Below are 18,843 nucleotides of genomic sequence, written 5' to 3'. Positions count from 1 at the left end.
TGAGCTGGGACATTATTCCAAAGTATGTCAAAAAATAAAGAGTGACGAATCATCACAGGACAGTATATCAGTGAATGCGAGTGGAAAAGTGGTAAGCGCGGAAATTATACAACCTGTACCAATAAAGTTCAGTGAATGACGTCAGAACGGTCGATCCGGCAACACTGGCGACACACAACGCTGCACCTGCGTAGCAGCAGGTTTTGACTACCTGCTCCCAACATTTTTCAGTTGAGCATCGTGTGTGTGCCGTGTAAGACCTGCTTGACACAGTGCGTGTTTAGTGCGTTGGTTCTGAACTGCGAACCGGAACGTGAACGACCAAAAGATCAATGTACAGTTTTGTTTTAAGCTTGGCAAGACACCGAAAGAAACGCATGCGATGCTGGTACGTGTTTATAAAGATCAAGCGCTGTCCTTGAAGTGTGTGTACGAGTGATTCGCCCGTTTTCGAGGAGGCCGGGAAAGTGTTTCTGACAACCCCCGTAGCGGAAGACCGGCGACCGCCGTCAGTGCAGAAAACATTGAGATGGTGAGGACATTAATCACGAACGATCGGCGATTAACTGTGCGCATGGTAGCGGATGAACTGCAGATTAACCGCGAATACGTGCGACAAATCGTTACCCAGAAGTTAGGGAAGAGGGAAACGTGTTCTCGTCTTGTGCCACATCACTTGACGGGCGATCAGAAGTAGGCACGTTTAGAGGCTGCACAGGATTTTGTTTCACGCTCGTTGTCTCGTTTCTGTCTGAGGCAATTGACAACCTTGCGTATCCTCATACCCTCAAAACGATTCCCATACATCTTTCAACAACAGTTCTTGTTTCACCTTCAATACCCACGAAAAATAGTTCTCCACTGCAAGCTTAGCCACATTCATATTCAGTGTTTCTTCCCCGGTCTACGAGGTCGCCATTTTTCCGTTAATAATGTCACAACTAGCTTCGTCCGTTAATTCTCGTTACTCCATTTCTTCTTATATTGTCCGGAATGTACTACGGCGCTCTGGGCCTATAAGTTGTTGATATTTCTTCATTTTTAGCTCATAACACCAGGTCAGGCAAACAAATTTTACGACAGAAATACCAGCTTCATCACACACATCTTTTATTGGGAACTGTTGCCCGTAACTACTAATCACACAAGCTAGCAGTTCAAAGAATAAAAAACAAGGTAGACAAATCGACTCATTTTCATCAAGGAATAATACACCTGAGTCACCAACACATAACCTTAATGTAGATCTTACAACTAACACAAGATATATATGTATGATATTATTTATTTTTATGAGAAAATCACAGCATTCCAACAACGTCGGCTGTTAGGTTAAGACTGCACCCCTGAGCATCGAACTTGCGTCTGTAAGATTTGCACATTTGTAACGTTAAGCCTGGACTCGTATTCAAGCTTGTTAGGTTAAGCTTGCATTCTTATGCGATTAGCCCAGATGTCAAACTTTAGGTCTGTAAGGTTCCGTAATGATGTCGGCTGTTATATTAAGCTTTGTAGTGTTACTTTTTTGGCAATTGGCTTGTTACCATTTTTCATGCTTTGGCAACAAAATTATATTGGGGCAGAAAGAGGACACATTAGTATCCATTCCCGCACTTTCAAGCTAGCGAGCAGAGTGAAAAGAAGCAGTGCTAGAGTTTACAGAGGTTATCCGTAGTAAGTACACAAAAAGGAAGAGAGGAAGCAAAGGGAAAACACTGCAAAGACGGAGTAGGCAAACTTTCCAGATCAACCAAGAATATTAAGAAATATATTTATGGTTTGAAAGATAACAAGTTAATTGAACATGCTTACAATGGGAATTTAAGAAAATCTTTACAAGATCTTTTTCATTTTACAGCACGAAATATGTTTTTGAAAAAGGTGATCTAAGAAAAACATGACTAGAATTTTGGGACGAATCAAGTTCGTAGAATTGTCCCCCTTACGTTACCAACGCAGGAATACCACATCAAGAAAAACAGTTAATGAAAGATCTTGAACTATTGTGCAATATAGGCCTCAATAAAAATGACACCACTTGGGTGTTTCTAGAACTTTCTTGACCAACAAACATGAAAGAAAGAGAACTATTGAGGTCTGGCGAAAAGAGAAAGATGGGATGGGGAGGGAAGAATAGGGAAAAGTCTGACTGCTTGGTTAGAAAAAAATTCTTACTCCAAAACGAGGTGCATTAAGTTCCCTTAGACACTCGTAACTAACATCAAAGTTCTTGTCCACACGTTGAGTTCATAAACCACAAGTCAGTAGGAACTTGTAAAGAAGCAAAGAGGATTGTAAGTTCTCGTATAGAAAGAGAAAATTTACTAGGCCATTCCACGACTGTATAGTTATTGATGCAAGCGGTGCCTGAAGGGCAAAACAGGAATGAAAATGTTCGAGTATGTACTTCAGACGAAAGTTAATTTTTGCTCACCCAGTCCTCATGTTGACAATTTTAGATTCCAGTTAGACGGAAAAATCGAACTGCGGGCGGACCAGCCGCATGAGGTCAGTGCTCCCTCCACACAATTACACAGTCGATGCCAGACTGGTGAGCCAGTTTTTGTTTCGGGGGGGGGGGGGGCGAAGCTACCGCGGCAAAAGAGTTTTTTGTTGGTAAGATAGTGTTAAGGTGTGGTATTGAAGGGTCAGGGAAAAACCACATAGGCAGAAAAGAAAAGAGCGTACATGTAAAACCTGATATCTTGTGATAGCACATACAAGGATGTGGGCTGGAAAGGTCCAGTGGTAGTGTTAGTTGAGAAGAGGTATCATGCACCAACTATGATCCATCGTCTCGCCATTCCATCTGCCAGGGGATCAGTCCGTCCTGGGCACTGCCGTGACTAGCGCGGGCCTTGCCGGTTGCGGAACCATGCGTCGAGTACCACTAGAGTCCGCCGCACAGCGCCACCTCCTTCGGGTCCCTCGTACCCAGTCTCCGATCCCGGAGAATGAGGCCAAGTCCGCCGGGGCGGGACCTCCTGGAAAGGATGGGTCATGACGGCGGGCCTCCTTCCTTTCTGTCCTCGCAATGGCACGGTAGACTGGGCAACTGCGATGGGAGGCTGGGTGGCCGCCCGCGCAGTTGGCACACACCGGCGCCTCCTTAAGTGTTGCGCAGGCCGTGTAGTGGTGATCACCCCCACAACGGTTGCACCTCACTTGAAGCCCACACCTCTCCTGCCGGTGCCCCCACGTCAAACAGCAGAAACACTGCAAGAGCTGTTGAGGGGGACGTTTCGATCTCACCTGATAGCCGCTACCCGCCGAGGTGCTCTCCTGATTGGCTCCTCGCTCGGCTGCTGTCTGGGAGCAGTCCTGGGTTCCGGCTGGGCGTCCCTCTCCTGGTGGGGCGGCGTCTTCTTCCCGGGAATCTCTTCTTGGCAGGGGAAGAAGCCTCTTCTTGGTGGCCCTCCTCCCAGCCTGGTGACCCCGGGTAGCGGGTGGCTCCGCTGCGTCGCCGTCTTCTTCCTCCTCCTGGCTGGCGGCGGTGGCGTGGGTCGGTGCTAACACTCGACTGCGTTCCCTGTCCTGTGGGGCGCACGTCGATGTCTGCAGCTCGACAGTCGCACTGGCAGGCTGGGCCTGGACAGCAGCCTCTGAGCGCCAGGGGGTGTCCTCCTCCACTGCTGTGCAGCCGTCCGCCGTCCCAGGCGCTTTCCTGGATTGCGCGCGGGTAACAGGCCTTTCCTGTTAGGCCTCGGTGTGCGTCCACTTTGCCCTGGCAGGTGGTCGACGTTCCTGGTTGGCGGCCTTGTTGGTCTGCGTGTACTTCGTAAAGTACAACGGTCCAACTGGGGGTTCGCCATCGCGGCGTTCGGGAACGCCGCCGTCGTCCTTGGTCCTCAGCTCCGTCTGGGTGGCTGCCTCCTGGTAGCCTGAGACTTCTAGCTGCTCCCTGAGTCCTGGTAGCCGGGCAACCTGGTACTGCTGGGACGCCATCTCCTCGTAGACCTTGAAGCGGTCCTCGTCCCTAGGGCGAATGATGACTGCCCAGCCAGGGATCATCACGCTGATGATCTCGATGATCGGCTCCCCAATGAACTCCGCGATCGCCTTGAGGAGATCGAATATGCGGAGCGTTTCCTGGCAGGTGTGCTTCCCCCACCGGTTGTACACCGCCAGAGCCGGGAGTCTAAGATCGGCGGTGACCACCGAATTAATCACCACTTTTAGTCTCGCTATGGCTTCCTTGCAGTCGTAGTCGGCTGGCCTCTCTGGAACAGATAGCTTCTCCATCCTGGTCCTCCTGAAAAAGAAATACTGAAAGAGAAAGAGAAAGAGAAAGAGAAAGAGAAAGAGAAAGAGAAAGCGAGCACTGAGAAGTGCTCAGCTCTGACAAAAGCTCTTTCGGAAGTGTACCAACAAATACAGCTGCCTGACTAGCACTTAGAAAGCACAGATCGCCGGGCGAGGAGAGGGACAGCAGAGCGAGAGGCACGTACGTCCTTCCGCTTCAACAGTCAAGCTCGTCCTCTGGTGAGGCAGGGCCATGCTTAGTCCATTTTTAGGAGAATAGAAGGGCAGACGAGGCACATAGGGAAGGTTCCTTGACGTAGCGGATGACGTAGTGTGGGAAGAATTGGAAGCCAGCGAGTGCACAGTATGCGATGAACTCATACAGCGGATGGAGTAGATGCAGATAGGCGAGCAACAAGACGGCGTATATAGTGAAGTATACGTAACAGCGGGCACCAGATGACGTTGGCAAACGGAGCAGGTGAACAGGTAGAAAAGTTGATGCTAACATATGTTGGGAGTACGTTACAGCTTGAACTCACGGGCATGGAACTTGGGTCAGTAAGGTTGGCATCCTTGTGACAATAAACCTGGACTTAAATCAAGCCTGTGAGGTTACGCCTGCACATGTAGGCAACCACGTCCACATTTTAAATCGTCCGTAAAATGACGTCACCCGAAAATTCATAATAATAATAATAATAATAATAATAATAATAATAATAATAATAAGCGTCTAGTCAGTAAGGTTAGTAACCCTGTGAGGTTAAGCCTGGAGTTGAATCCAAACCCTTGAGATTAAGCTTGCACACGTAGCTGGAAGCCCTACTTTTCAAATCGCCCGGCAGGTAGCGTCACACCCAACTCGCGCGCACACTCTTCAAGTCTCCCGCGCTGTGACGTCACAGGCCCAACAGACAATCAGCACTTGGTCTACTTTTGGTGCAGCCCTACTACTTTAGCCTGTAACTCCTCATTCCGAGTACCTTTCTGCGATTGCTCCCATTTATCTGTACCAACGACCATTCTTGCTACTTGAATGCCTGTTACTTCTAACCTATGCATAAGATATCATTAGTCCACTCAGCTTCCAATCCCCTAAAGCTATGTTGGTTTGAAAACAGGCCAGTGTAAGGATAGTTTCATCCTGTATCTGACTTCCTTTTTACAGAATACTGTTGAACGAAACTGCGAACTTACTGCGTTAGCTCTGCTGCGCCTCGATTCAATTTTACTTCCCTACTTACTACCATCCTGGCGAAAACACATCCTAAATACTGTACTTGAAATTAAACAAGTAAAATAAATAAACTTTAAAGCACTGTAATTCCCCTCCAAAAACGAAAATTGCGCAGATAATGACAATATACGGTATATAAAATTAATTATAGACACCTTATATTGTTCGCCAATAACGAGTCTTCGTATTTCAAGTTACCCTCGGCGAGAATTAAGTTACGATACCTATGTTTTAATTTGGAACGCCCTTCGTGTTTAATAATATAAATAATACCGTGCGGTATGTTACTTGTTCACCGAGCTCGATAGCTGCAGTCGCTTAAGTGCGGCCAGTATCCAGGATTCGGGAGATAGTAGGTTCGAACCCCACTGTCGGCAGCCCTGAAAATGGTTTTCCGTGGTTTCCCATTTTCACACCAGGCAAATGCTGGGGCTGTACCTTAATTAAGGCCACGGCCGCTTCCTTCCCACTCCTAGCCCTTTCCAGTCCCATCGTCGCCGTAAGACCTATCTGTGTCGGTGCGACGTTAAACGACTAGCAAAAATAAAGTTATTTGTTCAACCCCCTTTCAATTGCTCTGGATTTCAGGAGGCGCCGGGATGTTGGAATTTTTGTTCCGCATGTGTTCATTTATGCGCGGGACGACAGCGACACATAAATATCGCGTTTCGAAATCCCTCCAGTGCCACTGACCACAGAAGGAATCGAACCCACTATCCTAAGAATACAAGGACAGAGACTAACGGACTACACCTCTGAAGGCAGCTGATTAAAAACGTTTCACTATTTAGTTATGAAAAATAAGCATCACAGTTGACTGCGGATGACAAAAAACACGTACCGGTAATGTATCTTCAAGGTAAGTTTTAGTTATTGAGAAATAGCTAATTTTATTTGCAACAAAGCCGTTTTGGAAACATTCCTTGGATTTGTATGCATAACCTTAAAGTTTGTTCTCAGATGTGAATGATTTATCGTATGTTTGATAACTGATTTTTAAAAATTTAAATGGGTGCACGCTAAAACGGGCTAACCAACACATTGTGAAAATGAATTACGTGGTGCCATCTGTTGCGGAAAATTCAAACTATCTTCTGTGAGTTTGGTCGTAGCTGTTTGTGGTCGTAGGCAACAGTTGTGTCAATTAATCGAAAGAAGAAAAGCGCTGTTTCTTGTTTTATTGTGCTGGATGAATGGATGGATTTAGTAAAATGAGCTAGAATAAAAATGACAATTGATAAGTTTACTAGAAAAGGTATAAAAGAGAATGTTATCTGTAAATAAGCACAGTTTCAAGCATACAAGGCCTAGGTATTTAAAAATGATTAACCATTTACGTATTTTTTAAATATTCATCTAGTTTTGCTGTGGAATATTATTATGGTGGTTAACGTTGACAAAGGAAACAGTACTGGTTGTCAGCCGTCACTCACTGGTATTGAGCAACCACAAATGTACAACGGTACAAGGTCAATAAAGCCAGGAACAGGAAGGATCACAGACCTGCAAAACTCTCAAAACCTCGCTGTACGTGGATGTATATTCGTAGCAGCACCTCCAGTGTCTTTTGATCGGTGGGTGGCTTCTTCACATCTATAATAACAGCTCCCGCCGACCTGAATCAGCATAACGGCCGACTCCTAGTTGGATGTCAGCCTCCCTATTACGCTCAACAATGACGACCACCACCACAACGACTTCCGCCCTCACCTTTTTCTCCCACCCTCTGACGACTATCACGTTTTCCCATCCTACACCACTTATGTCCTCATCTTTCTCAGTGCCACAAACTTTTCCTCAGATCAGTGTACTACCGTACCTCCTCGCTTTCTGCGCCGCAGGTCATCACCTGTCTTTTCGTCTGCACAGCCACCATCTACGACGCCGTCAACTCCAGCCGCATCAGCATTGGCCGCCCGTCAACCAGCATCACCGCCATCAAACTCAGATACCAACACAGCCTTCAGTTGCGTCGTTCGCGGCGTCGACCCACTCATCTCCGTAACAGAAGTCCAACGCCAGCTACGCCTTCACGCCATACCAATCCGGAGGGCGTTTCGGATCTTCAACTCCACGGGCTCAACATACTTAGTGCGCCTACAGCTACCCACCGCAACAGTCATCGACCATCTCATCGCCACCGGCGCCCCCATCTACGGTCGTCTCCATAACGTCGAACCCTCTCGTTCACCTCCACAATCAAGACATCCCCTCACCACATCACGTCGCCGCACCCGGCCTGACCACCCTCCTTTTCAACCACACCACAACGTCCGTCCACCATCTCCCCCATTTAATATTTCCTTCCCACCGCCGCCAACCCTCGAACATCTTCGACAACTCACAACTATACTGCATCAAATCGCCTCCACACTTTATCACCTCACCCTTCCCCGCAACTTCCCTTTAAGCACTCCCGTATAAACGTCCATTTCTTCCCATCTTCATAACCAAGAGAACCCATCTTTTCTTCCTAGTAAATATTCACATCGCTTTACCCACCCTCTTCATTCAGCCACATCGCACTGCTCTCTTCGCATCTCCCGGCCCGAGCGAGAGCGTCACTCTCTAAGGGGCCCGCCCCACCCCCTTCAGGGTGGGGAATGAAAACGTGATAACGTAACGTAAGCCAGGAAATCCCTCTTCGTACGTCGCATATCCACGATTTTTTCGGCTGGGTGGTGCTCTTCTCTGCTGCAGCTCAGTCGGTCCAAGAATAATCTAACGGGCAGACTCCTAGTTGGCTGTCGCCTCCCCTCACCATGCCGTCTTACTCCTGCCTCATCAAGAATGTGGACACCACTTATTCCCCATCTGACATTCGCAGGAATTTTGCCAACGTGGAATCGCCGTTCACGCGGTTCTCCGCCTCCAAGATGCTTTCTCTGGTCAACCCTCTCCAGACATTGTGGGCTTCTTTCGCTATCCAGAGGCACCGGCGTCCTTCATCAAGAACGGCGTATTACTCTGTGGTGACATCCGTGAAGCGGTCCCTACTCCTGAACATTTTTTACAGCAAATGGCCTCCCTTCCTGACTTCCCTATCACTGTCACGTCCCCCCTCATCGCTCCTACTACTACTACCACCACCACCATCACTACTACCGTCCATCATTCCTCGCCTACTATTACTACTACTACTACCACCACCATCACCACTTCTGTCCATCCTTCCCCGTCCACTTCTACCTTCACTATTACGTCTAGTCACCCCTTTCCTATTATGTCTCCACCTGCCACCTCCCTCTCTGCCACTATAACCAGTCCCCAGCAGCCCACTGCCAACCTCATGGATGCCACCGTCGCAGCTCCGCCAATCTCCCATGGCAATGAGGACTCCTCCACACCAGCTCTCCACCAGATTTCATCACCGAGCTGTGTTATCCGTGACATTGATCCCGCCATTACCGAACAGGACATATTGCATGAACTACACCTGGCAGGCGTCCTCGTCCGTCGGGCGTTTCGCATTTTCAACGCCAACGGCCCGACCTTCATGGTTCGTCTACAACTCTCCTCTGCTACCGATGCAGAACACCTCATCGCCACTGGCGTCCACTTCCGCAGGCGAACCCACCGAGTGCAGCACTCTCGCTCCCCACCCCGTACCGACCACTTCCCTCCCCTTACCCCTCCTCATAACCCATCACCCGCCGCGCCGCCACCCACCCCACCACCGCAAGCCGTCTATTTCCCTGCCCCCACCACCGTCGTTCTTTCAACCGCCCCTCCCGATATTGGAACTCTTTCGCCTTCTCGTTACCTCAATTACCAACATCACCACAACCCTCTATTACATTATGTCCCAACACTACCCTACTCCATCTGCCACTTTTCCACCGAACCCCCATATGGTAGCAGTTCAATACCTGTAACCTCTTCTATAAATTTATGTACTATTCCGACAAGCGCGCCCGAGATACGCTGATGTGTAAATAAATTTCTCGTCCCTCTTTCCCTGGTGTTCGCCGGGGTTTGCTTGTGCGGGGTGCTTTGCGGGTCCGCCCTGGGTTCCGGCTTGTTGTCACGGTGTCCTTGTGCCGACTCAATAATTGACCTCCCATTCTGGTATGTACGACACATACCTCCCCCCCCCCCACTTTTTCATCTTTTCTATGATTCTCTCCTACTCTACGGCCGAAGAGCTCCTCGTTGAGCTGATGGCCCGCCCCTCCTCCTGTAAGGAGAGGGAATGAAATTACCTTATGATGATGTGAAGGCAGGAAGGGTCGGTGGGTGCAGAGTGGGTTTCGTCCCTTAAGAGGCCACGGCTTTCCCGTGGTCCAATAGCTCTGTACTCTAACCGGCCAAACGAGCAGAGGAAAGTTGGCCACGGCTCTACCGTGGCTCTACGTCTCTGCATTCGGGAGACGGGCCTGGGGCACAGTGCCGGACTTTACGCCTGGCCCCACCCGTCGGCTGTCCCGAGAATGGTTATTAAAGAAAAAAGGCAATGGCCAAGAAGATGCTGAGGAATCATTCTCCAATGCCTTAGAACATGACCCATATTATTGACGATTGTTCTATGAGGGGAAGTCATGTCATATCCCGAAATAAGTTCGCAGCAACTTTATATGAACTTTAAAACTTTCTAAACATTATATAAAACACCTTTGTTTGTTGGTATTGTATGATCATAAAATAAAGGTTGGTTTCAAATATAGAGTAAACTATTATCTCACCAAGCGATTTGGCCGTGCGGTTAGGAACGCGCAGCCGTGAGTTTGCATTCGGGAGATATGGGTTCGAACCCCAATGTCGGCAGCCCTAAATATGGTTTTCCGTGGTTTCTCATTTTCTCAACAGGCATATTCTGGAGCTGTACCTTAATTAAGGCCGCTTCCTTCCCATTCATAGCCATTTCCTATCCCATCGTCGCCATAAAACTTATCTGTCGTGGTTTCCCATTTTCACACCAGGCAAATGCTGGGGCTGTGCCTTAATTAAGGCCACGGCCGCTTCCTTCCAACTCCTAGGCCTTTCCTATCCCATCGTTGCCATAAGACCTATCTGTCTTAGTGCGACTTAAAGCCACTAGCAAAAAAAAAAAAACTATCTGTGTCGGTGCGACGTAATGCCAAATTGTAAAAGAACAACAACAACAACAACAACCAAAACAAAACTATACTCTATAGATAGGTCAAAGCAGAAGTCATTTCATTTCGACTTTTGATAATCGTGGGTTGGGTGGGTTTTTTTTTTCAAGCACTTTTCATTATTTTGTAATACAGTTCTATGATATGGTATTGGGTATTTACAGTAAAGGTTCTACATTGAGGCAATGAAAAAGTATAAATTACTTGGCATATTTTTTTCTTTCTTGACATTTGCAAAAGTTGCTTTATCTCTGTTCTGACAAAATGATGGTTAACCCGTTTTTGCGAGCTCCCATTCTATTTGCTTTGGTAGCGCTGAACTTGTTGTGGGAAGTTGAGAAATTATTTGAGGCAGGAGATAAGAGTAGGAAGATTCTGGTGTAAGGTAGCGCACATGACGAGTTGTCATGAGTGACGTCATTCACAAATAAGCCTAGCTGTTGTTGAGGAGTATTGTCAAGTGTGTAGAGGACAGATTATCTGTTACTGCAGAGTTTAGAAGACTTAGCTGGTGATTTCGGTCCTCAGAGTTAATTTAGTCAACATGTGAGTACAATGCCATCTTAATTACGCGTTTAAATCACTAGTGTACCATGTCCATTTAAACGTCTAAGGCCAGGGGAAATAATTTTGTCTTTGAACTTGATAATAATGAAAAGTTCATTATTTTCTATAATATGAGGATTTTGATGTACTAGCTGAAGGTATTGGTGACAGTTTTATCCACCAGAAAACTCGTGATGAAGCAATTTCAAATTGTTCCTTCAGCTAGGTTATAAGTTAAAATGGGTGAACCGATTTGGCTATGGTGTCTTGTCAATGATTACATACCGATTGATACACAACCTATAATGATGGTCTCGGTAGATTGGAAGTAATGGTTAAACGATTAAACGGTTCTAAGGCTATGCAACAGAAACTTCATTCTAGCGACTTGCCTCAGGTGATCATGTTTCTTCTTATATAAGGCGATGTTGGCAGGCCGGTCACTGACTTAGCTAATGTCATTTTTCAATCATTTGGGAGTAAATCAAATGAAGTTTGTTTGTTATTAGATAATTTTAAGGGACTATATGTATGTTTTAAACACAGAGATACTTTGATTAGTAGCAGCAATTTGCGTTTACTTACCTATCTGTGATTCATCTTACACCAACCAGCCTTGTTTCATTTCACTTTCCATCACCTAATCCTTACAGAATTCGTCAAAAGGGAAATAAATGTTAGTTGTATTCATTTCAACGGAATTCTTGAAAAATTGAAGTTTTGAAATGAATTTAGTGACAGGTGTCAGATTCATTACGTCAGTGTTATTCCTGATAGAATCGGGGTAAAATAAACCAAATCGTGCGCAAATGCATATTGTTGCTCAGATACGGTATTGTTATATACCGGTATGTTCTATTTTGTGGATTACAAGATTGTAGGCTCTTGTCCTATAACCCCCCTGTGGGTGGGGGACGCAGACGAAGAATACAGCCACGGTATCCCCTGCCTGTCGTAAGAGGCGACTAAAAGGAGCGACCAAGGGATGATCGAATTAGGACCATGAGACCACTTGTAATTAGTACCATCATGCGGGGACACCATGGGTCACCTTTACTTGCGAATAGTACGACTAGAAGTTATTAGGTACACAATAGGTTTTGATTAGTGGCAGCAGTGTTTGAATCAGGATGGGTTTTACAGTACCCATGATTAGCACCACTACATGCGGAACACCACGGGCTTACGTTGCCTGTAATTAGTACTATTTTGTGAGAAACACCACGGGTCTGGACGTTGCCTGTGATTAGTACCACTGTATGAGCGACACCATGGGTTTGCGTTGCCTCTGATTAGTACCCACTATGTAAGGAACACCACGGGATAGTACGAGTCCCTGTGATTAGTAAACTTATGTGAGGAACACCCTAGGTTTGTGTTGCCTGTAAGTGGCGCCACAATGTGAGAAACACCATAGGTCTGCGTTACATGTACGTATTACCTGTCAGTAGTACCATAATGTGTGGAATACTGCGAGTCTATGCTACTTTTGATTAGTACCACAACATGACAAATACCATGGTTCTACTTTACTAGCGATAAGTAACATTATGAGGGGCTGATGATCTGGATTTTGGACCCCCTTTAGACAACAAGCTACCGGGCGAGTTGGCCGTGCGGTTAGGGGCATGCGGCTGTGAGCTTGGGAGATAGTGGGTTCGAATCCCACTGTCGGCAGCCCTGAAGATGGTTTTCCGTGGTTTCCCATTTTCACACCAGGCAAATGCTGGGGCTGTACCTTACTTAAGGCCACGGTCGCTTCCTTCAAACTCCTAGGCCTTTCTTATCCCGTTGTCGCCATAAGACCTGTCTGTGTCGGTGCGACGTAAAGCCACTAGGAAAAAAAAAAAAGGATAACAAGCATCATGGATTCAGGATTGTGCTTTAAAAGTAGTCCCTTGGTTAGTAATTCTATTGTTTTACGCTATTTCTGGGAAAGTGGGGCATTGTGGGTCGGATCCACTGATTGTTTTAAATTAATATTTATCCATTCCTTCTTCATCACGTTTTGAATTTTGGTCAGTGGATGTTTTTGGATTTTTAAATTGTCGTTACATTTAGTCTCATTTTGTACCATTAGGGGCAGATGACCTAGATGTTAGCCCCTTTAAACAAGCATAAGCATCATCATCTTGTCAATAAACAGCTGATAATTTTGGTCTCGAAAGGACAACCTAGCAGAGACAGCAGCTCAGCTGAAAGTTTAAGTAGCTTGATTGTAAATTAGACATACCAATTGCTCGCATAGATCAAGCCAAAATGTCCAGTTCTATATTTTGTTAGTTGAGGTACCGGTAGGTATTATTCTCAGGATCTAAATCATATGGAGTGAGATCACGTGCTTAGGTCAAGCTCTTGTAGTTGATAATTCTGTGTTAGTTATAACTTTAACAGTACTATGAAACTGTAAGTTAGATAGTTTTTTTTTTTTTTTCCTCCCCAAGTTGCTTTACGTCGCACCAACACAGATATGTCTTATGGCGATGATGGGGGCTAGGAGTGGGAAGGAAGCATCCGTGGACTTACTTAAGGTACAGCCCGAGCATTTGCCTGGTGTGAAAATGGGAAACCACGGAAAACCATCTTCAGGGCTGCTGACAGTAGGGCTCAAACCCACTATCTCCCGAATACTGGATACTGGCCGCACTTAAGTGACTGCAGCTATCGAGCTCGGTGTTATTTTAACTTGATCGTAATCCGATATTGTATATCATAACCATGTTTGGCAACTCGTGTGTTTACTGTAGATGAAAAGCAAATATTACTACACTGTATGCTCAGCTTTGCCTCTGAAGAACTCATAGGCTTAGTTGCACTGCAGTAGCGCTTTCTAGCTCAGTGAAGGAAACTAATGGCAAACTACCTCACCCCTCATCTTGTTTAGTTTGGTTCCATATGTCGGTGCCATCCATTTTTTCGAATTCTTATAGGCCTAACTGTTTCACCTTTGGTGGTGCTGTTTGAGGATCCAGCCAGCCTCCAGGCTGATGACAGACATGATCTGTGAATTAATGACGTCTGTCAGGACTAACTTTGGGGGATTGAAAAAAATATGATCTTGCTACTCAAATGCAGTACTATGGCATCACTCATGAGTACTCAAGAGTTTGTGCTGAGAACCAAATGACATTTGAAAATCTTAACTAAAACAGGAAATTGCAATGTGTAATAAAGAAAAATGTACATATCTTAATTAGTCAATACCATTACCAGAAACCATTGTAGTATACTGTGGAAACCCCACCCCAAACCTGAAACTAACTCCTTATTCTGTGATAAGAACAAATAATGAATGTCATGAAATACCAATCTGGATAGGTCAACCTGACAATTTCATAAGAAATATATTACAAGCCTAGAAGAAATACGGAAACGTAAATAACTAAATTGATATAACTTACAGATTCCTATCCTGACCCTGACTTCTTATCTTGGGACCAGATTATAATCTTACCTGATGATGGCATGTATCTTTATGGCAGATTATAATCTTACCTGATGATGGCATGTATCTTTATGGCCAACAAGTGTTCCAGTACATTAACTGCAGAAACCACATGTCTGTAATTTTCAACAGTAAGCAATCGGCAACAAACTATGTAGCCACTGTTTTAGTTTTCAAGGTAACTGCTATGTATCGCAGATGGTTTGGGGCTTGTCTTCCTCTGAGATGTTTAGGGTTCATCAACCTCAGTGGAGCCATCTGTTCATCTTCTGTCTTGAGGAAGCAAGATCTATCCTCGCTGAGATAAGTGGCATATGAGGGTGTTAAAAAAAAATGCAACAGCAACTTCATTTTGTTGGCTTTTGGCACTTTGACAAAGTTTTGACACTCCATTGTCTTTTAAGACAGTTCATTGCATCCGGGAGATAGGTTCGAACCCCACTGTTGGCAGCCCCGAAGATGGTTTTCCGTGGTTTCCCATTTTCACACCAGGCAAATGCTGGGCCTGTACCTTAATTGGCCATGGCTGCTTCCTTCCCACTCCTAGCCCTTTCTTATCCCACCGTCGCTATAAGACCTATCTGTGTCAGTGCGACGTAAGACAGATTGTAAAAGAAAAGACGGTTCATAGTTACATTGGTCTAAGTGTGTATCTTGAATAGAAGCTTTAAGACTTGTAAAATTTGAGTAGAACAGAAGAGAGGCAGTCAAAGTTCTCAGGTAGATCTAGTTTCCAATACCCCCTTTATTCCTCTAATGCATCTAATCATTAACTTATCCTTGAAGTGTGCAGTGAACCTTGCCAGTTAGCATATTCATAAAATTTTTACACTAATCGGATCTCATTCCAAGGCCTGGCTCATGTTAAATGAGGTTATTATTCAGATAAAAAAACAAACTTGTGGTGCATATAGGCTTACTGCTGCCCAGTGAGATGGCCAAGAGATATTGAAATTTCACATGGTCGAGGCAATGATTGGCCCTATTGCTTAATTTCCATTATTTAGATCACCTTACAAATGTGCATTTGTATTTAATATAGGCCTACTTATTTGTTGTATGAAATGGACAACACCCAGTTTTAAGAAGGCTGGTTTTCACTGAGATATATTAGTGTTATGGGTAATAAAGACACAGATAACTTTGTGTGATGTTTATTCAATTAGCTTGAAAATTGAGTGAAAATTATGGAATAGTTTTAAGATGGCCCATGGTTTTTTCAATTTCAGTAGTGTTTAGCTACTGATAGGTCACATAAGCTAGTTCTGTAGAAAATGAATAGCCTATATGTTACGCAGTGCGAGCTTGTCAAGTTACCGGTTATTCCCTGTGGCGAGTCTGGACGAGTGATTGATGCAGTAGCCGTCTGACCCACATATGTTGCCCAGTGTTTTCAGGATCTTGGCTAGTCTGCAAGCTTCTGTACAGCATACTACTGTATGTGATTACTTCTTATATAGCAGTAATTAATAGGTAAAATAATAATAATAATAATAATAATAACAACTTTTGTTGCAAGGCGAGAAAGCAGGGATAGACATTTAGTGTGTTTCACGACTTCTGAATCAAGTGTTGAACATCGAATTTTTGTGTGCTATAGAGTTTTAAATGCAATTTGCACCAAAATTTTGAAGATTCATGATGCTGAATTGCAGAGATTGAACTGTAATGCCATCACATGCTACAATGTTTGTCTACAGGTTGAAGATCAACTCTTACTGTATTGGGGCAAGTTTTATTGTTTTTCAGTCTAATTATTCATCGGAGTTGATGGTTTTTCTATGGGTATACAGGAATGGTGCGACTGCAACTGCACTCTCGTTTACAGACATGGCATGCAGGAAGATGGCAACCCTTGCGGGACACTCCATGTAATATGTTTGCTAGAAGAAAGTGGTATAGTGATATTTAAGTATTTTAATTAAGTGGGTGAGTGGTGGGGACTACGGCGACTACAACACAGGGGGACAACCTTTTTTATTTACAATTATACTTTTAATTTGCAGACTGAATGCTGAAATGCATAACGGTCTATAATGAACATGTATGATATTAGAGTTCGGGTGTAACCACTGTTTTAAATTATAATTAGATGTAAAATTAACTGTAGATGTACAGTGTAGAATATGTTTTGGTATAACAGCAGGCTTCGTAACCTGAGCAAAGTCATGTAAAATAAATTATTATTATTATTATTATTATTATTTTTATTTTTATTATTATTATTATTATTATTATTATTATTAGGCCCTATTATTATTATTATTATGATTATTATTATTAAGATTCTATACATCAAGAATGAAGCACACTACAAGAAAATTAAAGAATTTTGGATACTATGCAAAAAAGGATAGCTTTTTACAGTCTTCTCAGAATGAACTCCAATAGATTAACCAAACAAATCTTTGACCTCTTCTGTAACCGCAAAACAAACCCAACTGGTTTAAAGAAACTGAAAAAAACCTAGTAGAATTAAAAATTATAGAAAATTCACTATTCGATCGAACAGCTAAAGTAATAACTAAAGATGAAAATATAAGGTTCCAAGACATATCTCCATTGAAAGCCAAATCTATTATCACGAAAGACGAGAGGAAACTTAAGATTAGAAACAATGAAGAAGTACTGGGTGCTAAGAAAAGAACACCACACAGAGAAAAGATTAATTCTACGTACCTCGAAGAAGGTGAAAAATAATAATAATAATAATAATTACTTTTGTTGCAAGGCGAGAAAGCAGGGATAGACTATATGATAGTATGCTCTAGCTTCTTAATGCCAAGATTTTGTTGCTCTCTTATAAAATAAGAAATGTGACTTAAAGATATGATATAGATATATATATATAATTCATGAAAAGAAACGCCATAAAGGGTCTACATATGCTGAGCAAAAGGCAACCACGTAGGCCTATGTATACAAAGATACCGGTAACGTAAATGACACTTGAAATAATAAAATAATGACACTATATTGCCAACATGAGCACATGTTTATAATGTCCTCTACAGCTCTTCAATTCCACTGAGTCCTCCGTCATCACTTCTGTTGTCCTCACCGGATGATGTGTCGTTGGCTCCCAGCTGGATCACAAAAGACACTATAATGTCTTCAAGAGGTTCCTTATCCCTCATGAAGTCTTTCTCCACCTACTTTGTGTGTTCGCATTTCCGTTTCCAGTCTTCGGCGGATATTGACGCGAATTTCTGTCTAGCGAGTTTCTCTACGTTGTGAGTAGTGAAGGTGAAGTTGTGAGAAGCTACCCAGTTCTTCACTTCTGCCTACATTATTTTAATATTGTTTAATTCAGGATGATATGTGGGCAGTGGAAGGACAGTATGTCCATACTGTTCCAAGAGTTCATCTAGGATATAGGTTTTGTGTGCCCGCTTGTGCAATTTGTGTTTGTACATCGTCTCACGGTGTGGAATGTTCCTATTCACTGGCCAGGAGATCGTCACTTTCCGTGAGCTGGAGGTTGGAGCACGATCTACTTCCTTTTGATATGACGCATTGTCAATCACGAAAACACTATGAAGTGGAAGGTTAGGAATAAGCATATCATTCACCCACTTAAAATCCATTGTCACTATTCATGTCATCGTGGTAGTCGCCACTTTTGCTGCCAGACTTTCAGATTAGCAGACAGTTCTCGCTGAAACCCATTTCCCCAACAGCATGTACAACTGTAAGTCTTTTTCCGTTTGGTATGGGCGCTGATATACCGGATATTGAATTATCAGACCAGCCTTTGCTGGATATATGGGACGTATGCATATAGGTTTCATCTGTGTACACTATAAGCCTATCCTCTGCCCAATACTGGGCAATTTTTTTTCAAATAAACAGATCTTTTGTATTTGATGTCATGTTTTCCATTAGGATGCACTTGTTAATGTTGGTTTTTTTCCACCGATATCGTAATGATTCAAGCATTCGCTTGACTAGTATTGGGTCCTTTGAACTTTCTTTCTCTTACTTTGCATGAATTTTTGAAACAGTAGGTAAACTTTTTTTCAACTAAATAAAAATTAACAATACGATACCAGCGTCAGTGGGTAGGGTCTGACACATCCCACTCTGAAGAGTCTAGTGTCAGACCTAAGACGAAACGCTGGTTAATAGAGCAAACGCCGGAAAAGCCATCCATCTAATTTTGATCTGTACGACACCTTTGTCAGTCTTCCAGTCCAGTAACATTCTTTGTGCGCATTCTTCTTTTGTTTAGTGGTTCAAATAGACTATCTATAGGTTTTCCTATTTCCACCGCT

At 44.0% G+C, this 18,843-nt stretch overlaps 1 protein-coding gene across 3 annotated transcripts in view; it reads left to right on the top strand.

Moving 5' to 3' along the window:
* LOC136864301 (synaptobrevin-1) overlaps nt 1-18,843 on the top strand; it is a 281,568-nt gene that overhangs the window by 110,228 nt on the left and 152,497 nt on the right. The window contains exon 1 of one of the 3 annotated variants that reach the window (XM_067141106.2): nt 10,929-11,124. The exons of 1 other annotated variant lie outside the window; for it this stretch is intronic. Coding sequence is in view for 1 of the 2 variants with exons in the window: in XM_067141105.2 (XP_066997206.2) it covers nt 11,123-11,124 (2 nt within the window). In the remaining variant the exon portion in view is untranslated. Of the gene's footprint in view, nt 1-10,928; nt 11,125-18,843 lie in introns of those variants that run through there. One more of the 3 variants, XM_067141105.2, reaches the window with a different exon arrangement.

This window comes from Anabrus simplex, chromosome 2, assembly GCF_040414725.1.
Source record: "Anabrus simplex isolate iqAnaSimp1 chromosome 2, ASM4041472v1, whole genome shotgun sequence".
Classification (NCBI taxonomy): domain Eukaryota; kingdom Metazoa; phylum Arthropoda; class Insecta; order Orthoptera; family Tettigoniidae; genus Anabrus; species Anabrus simplex.
This window is presented reverse-complemented; position numbering and strand designations above follow the sequence as displayed.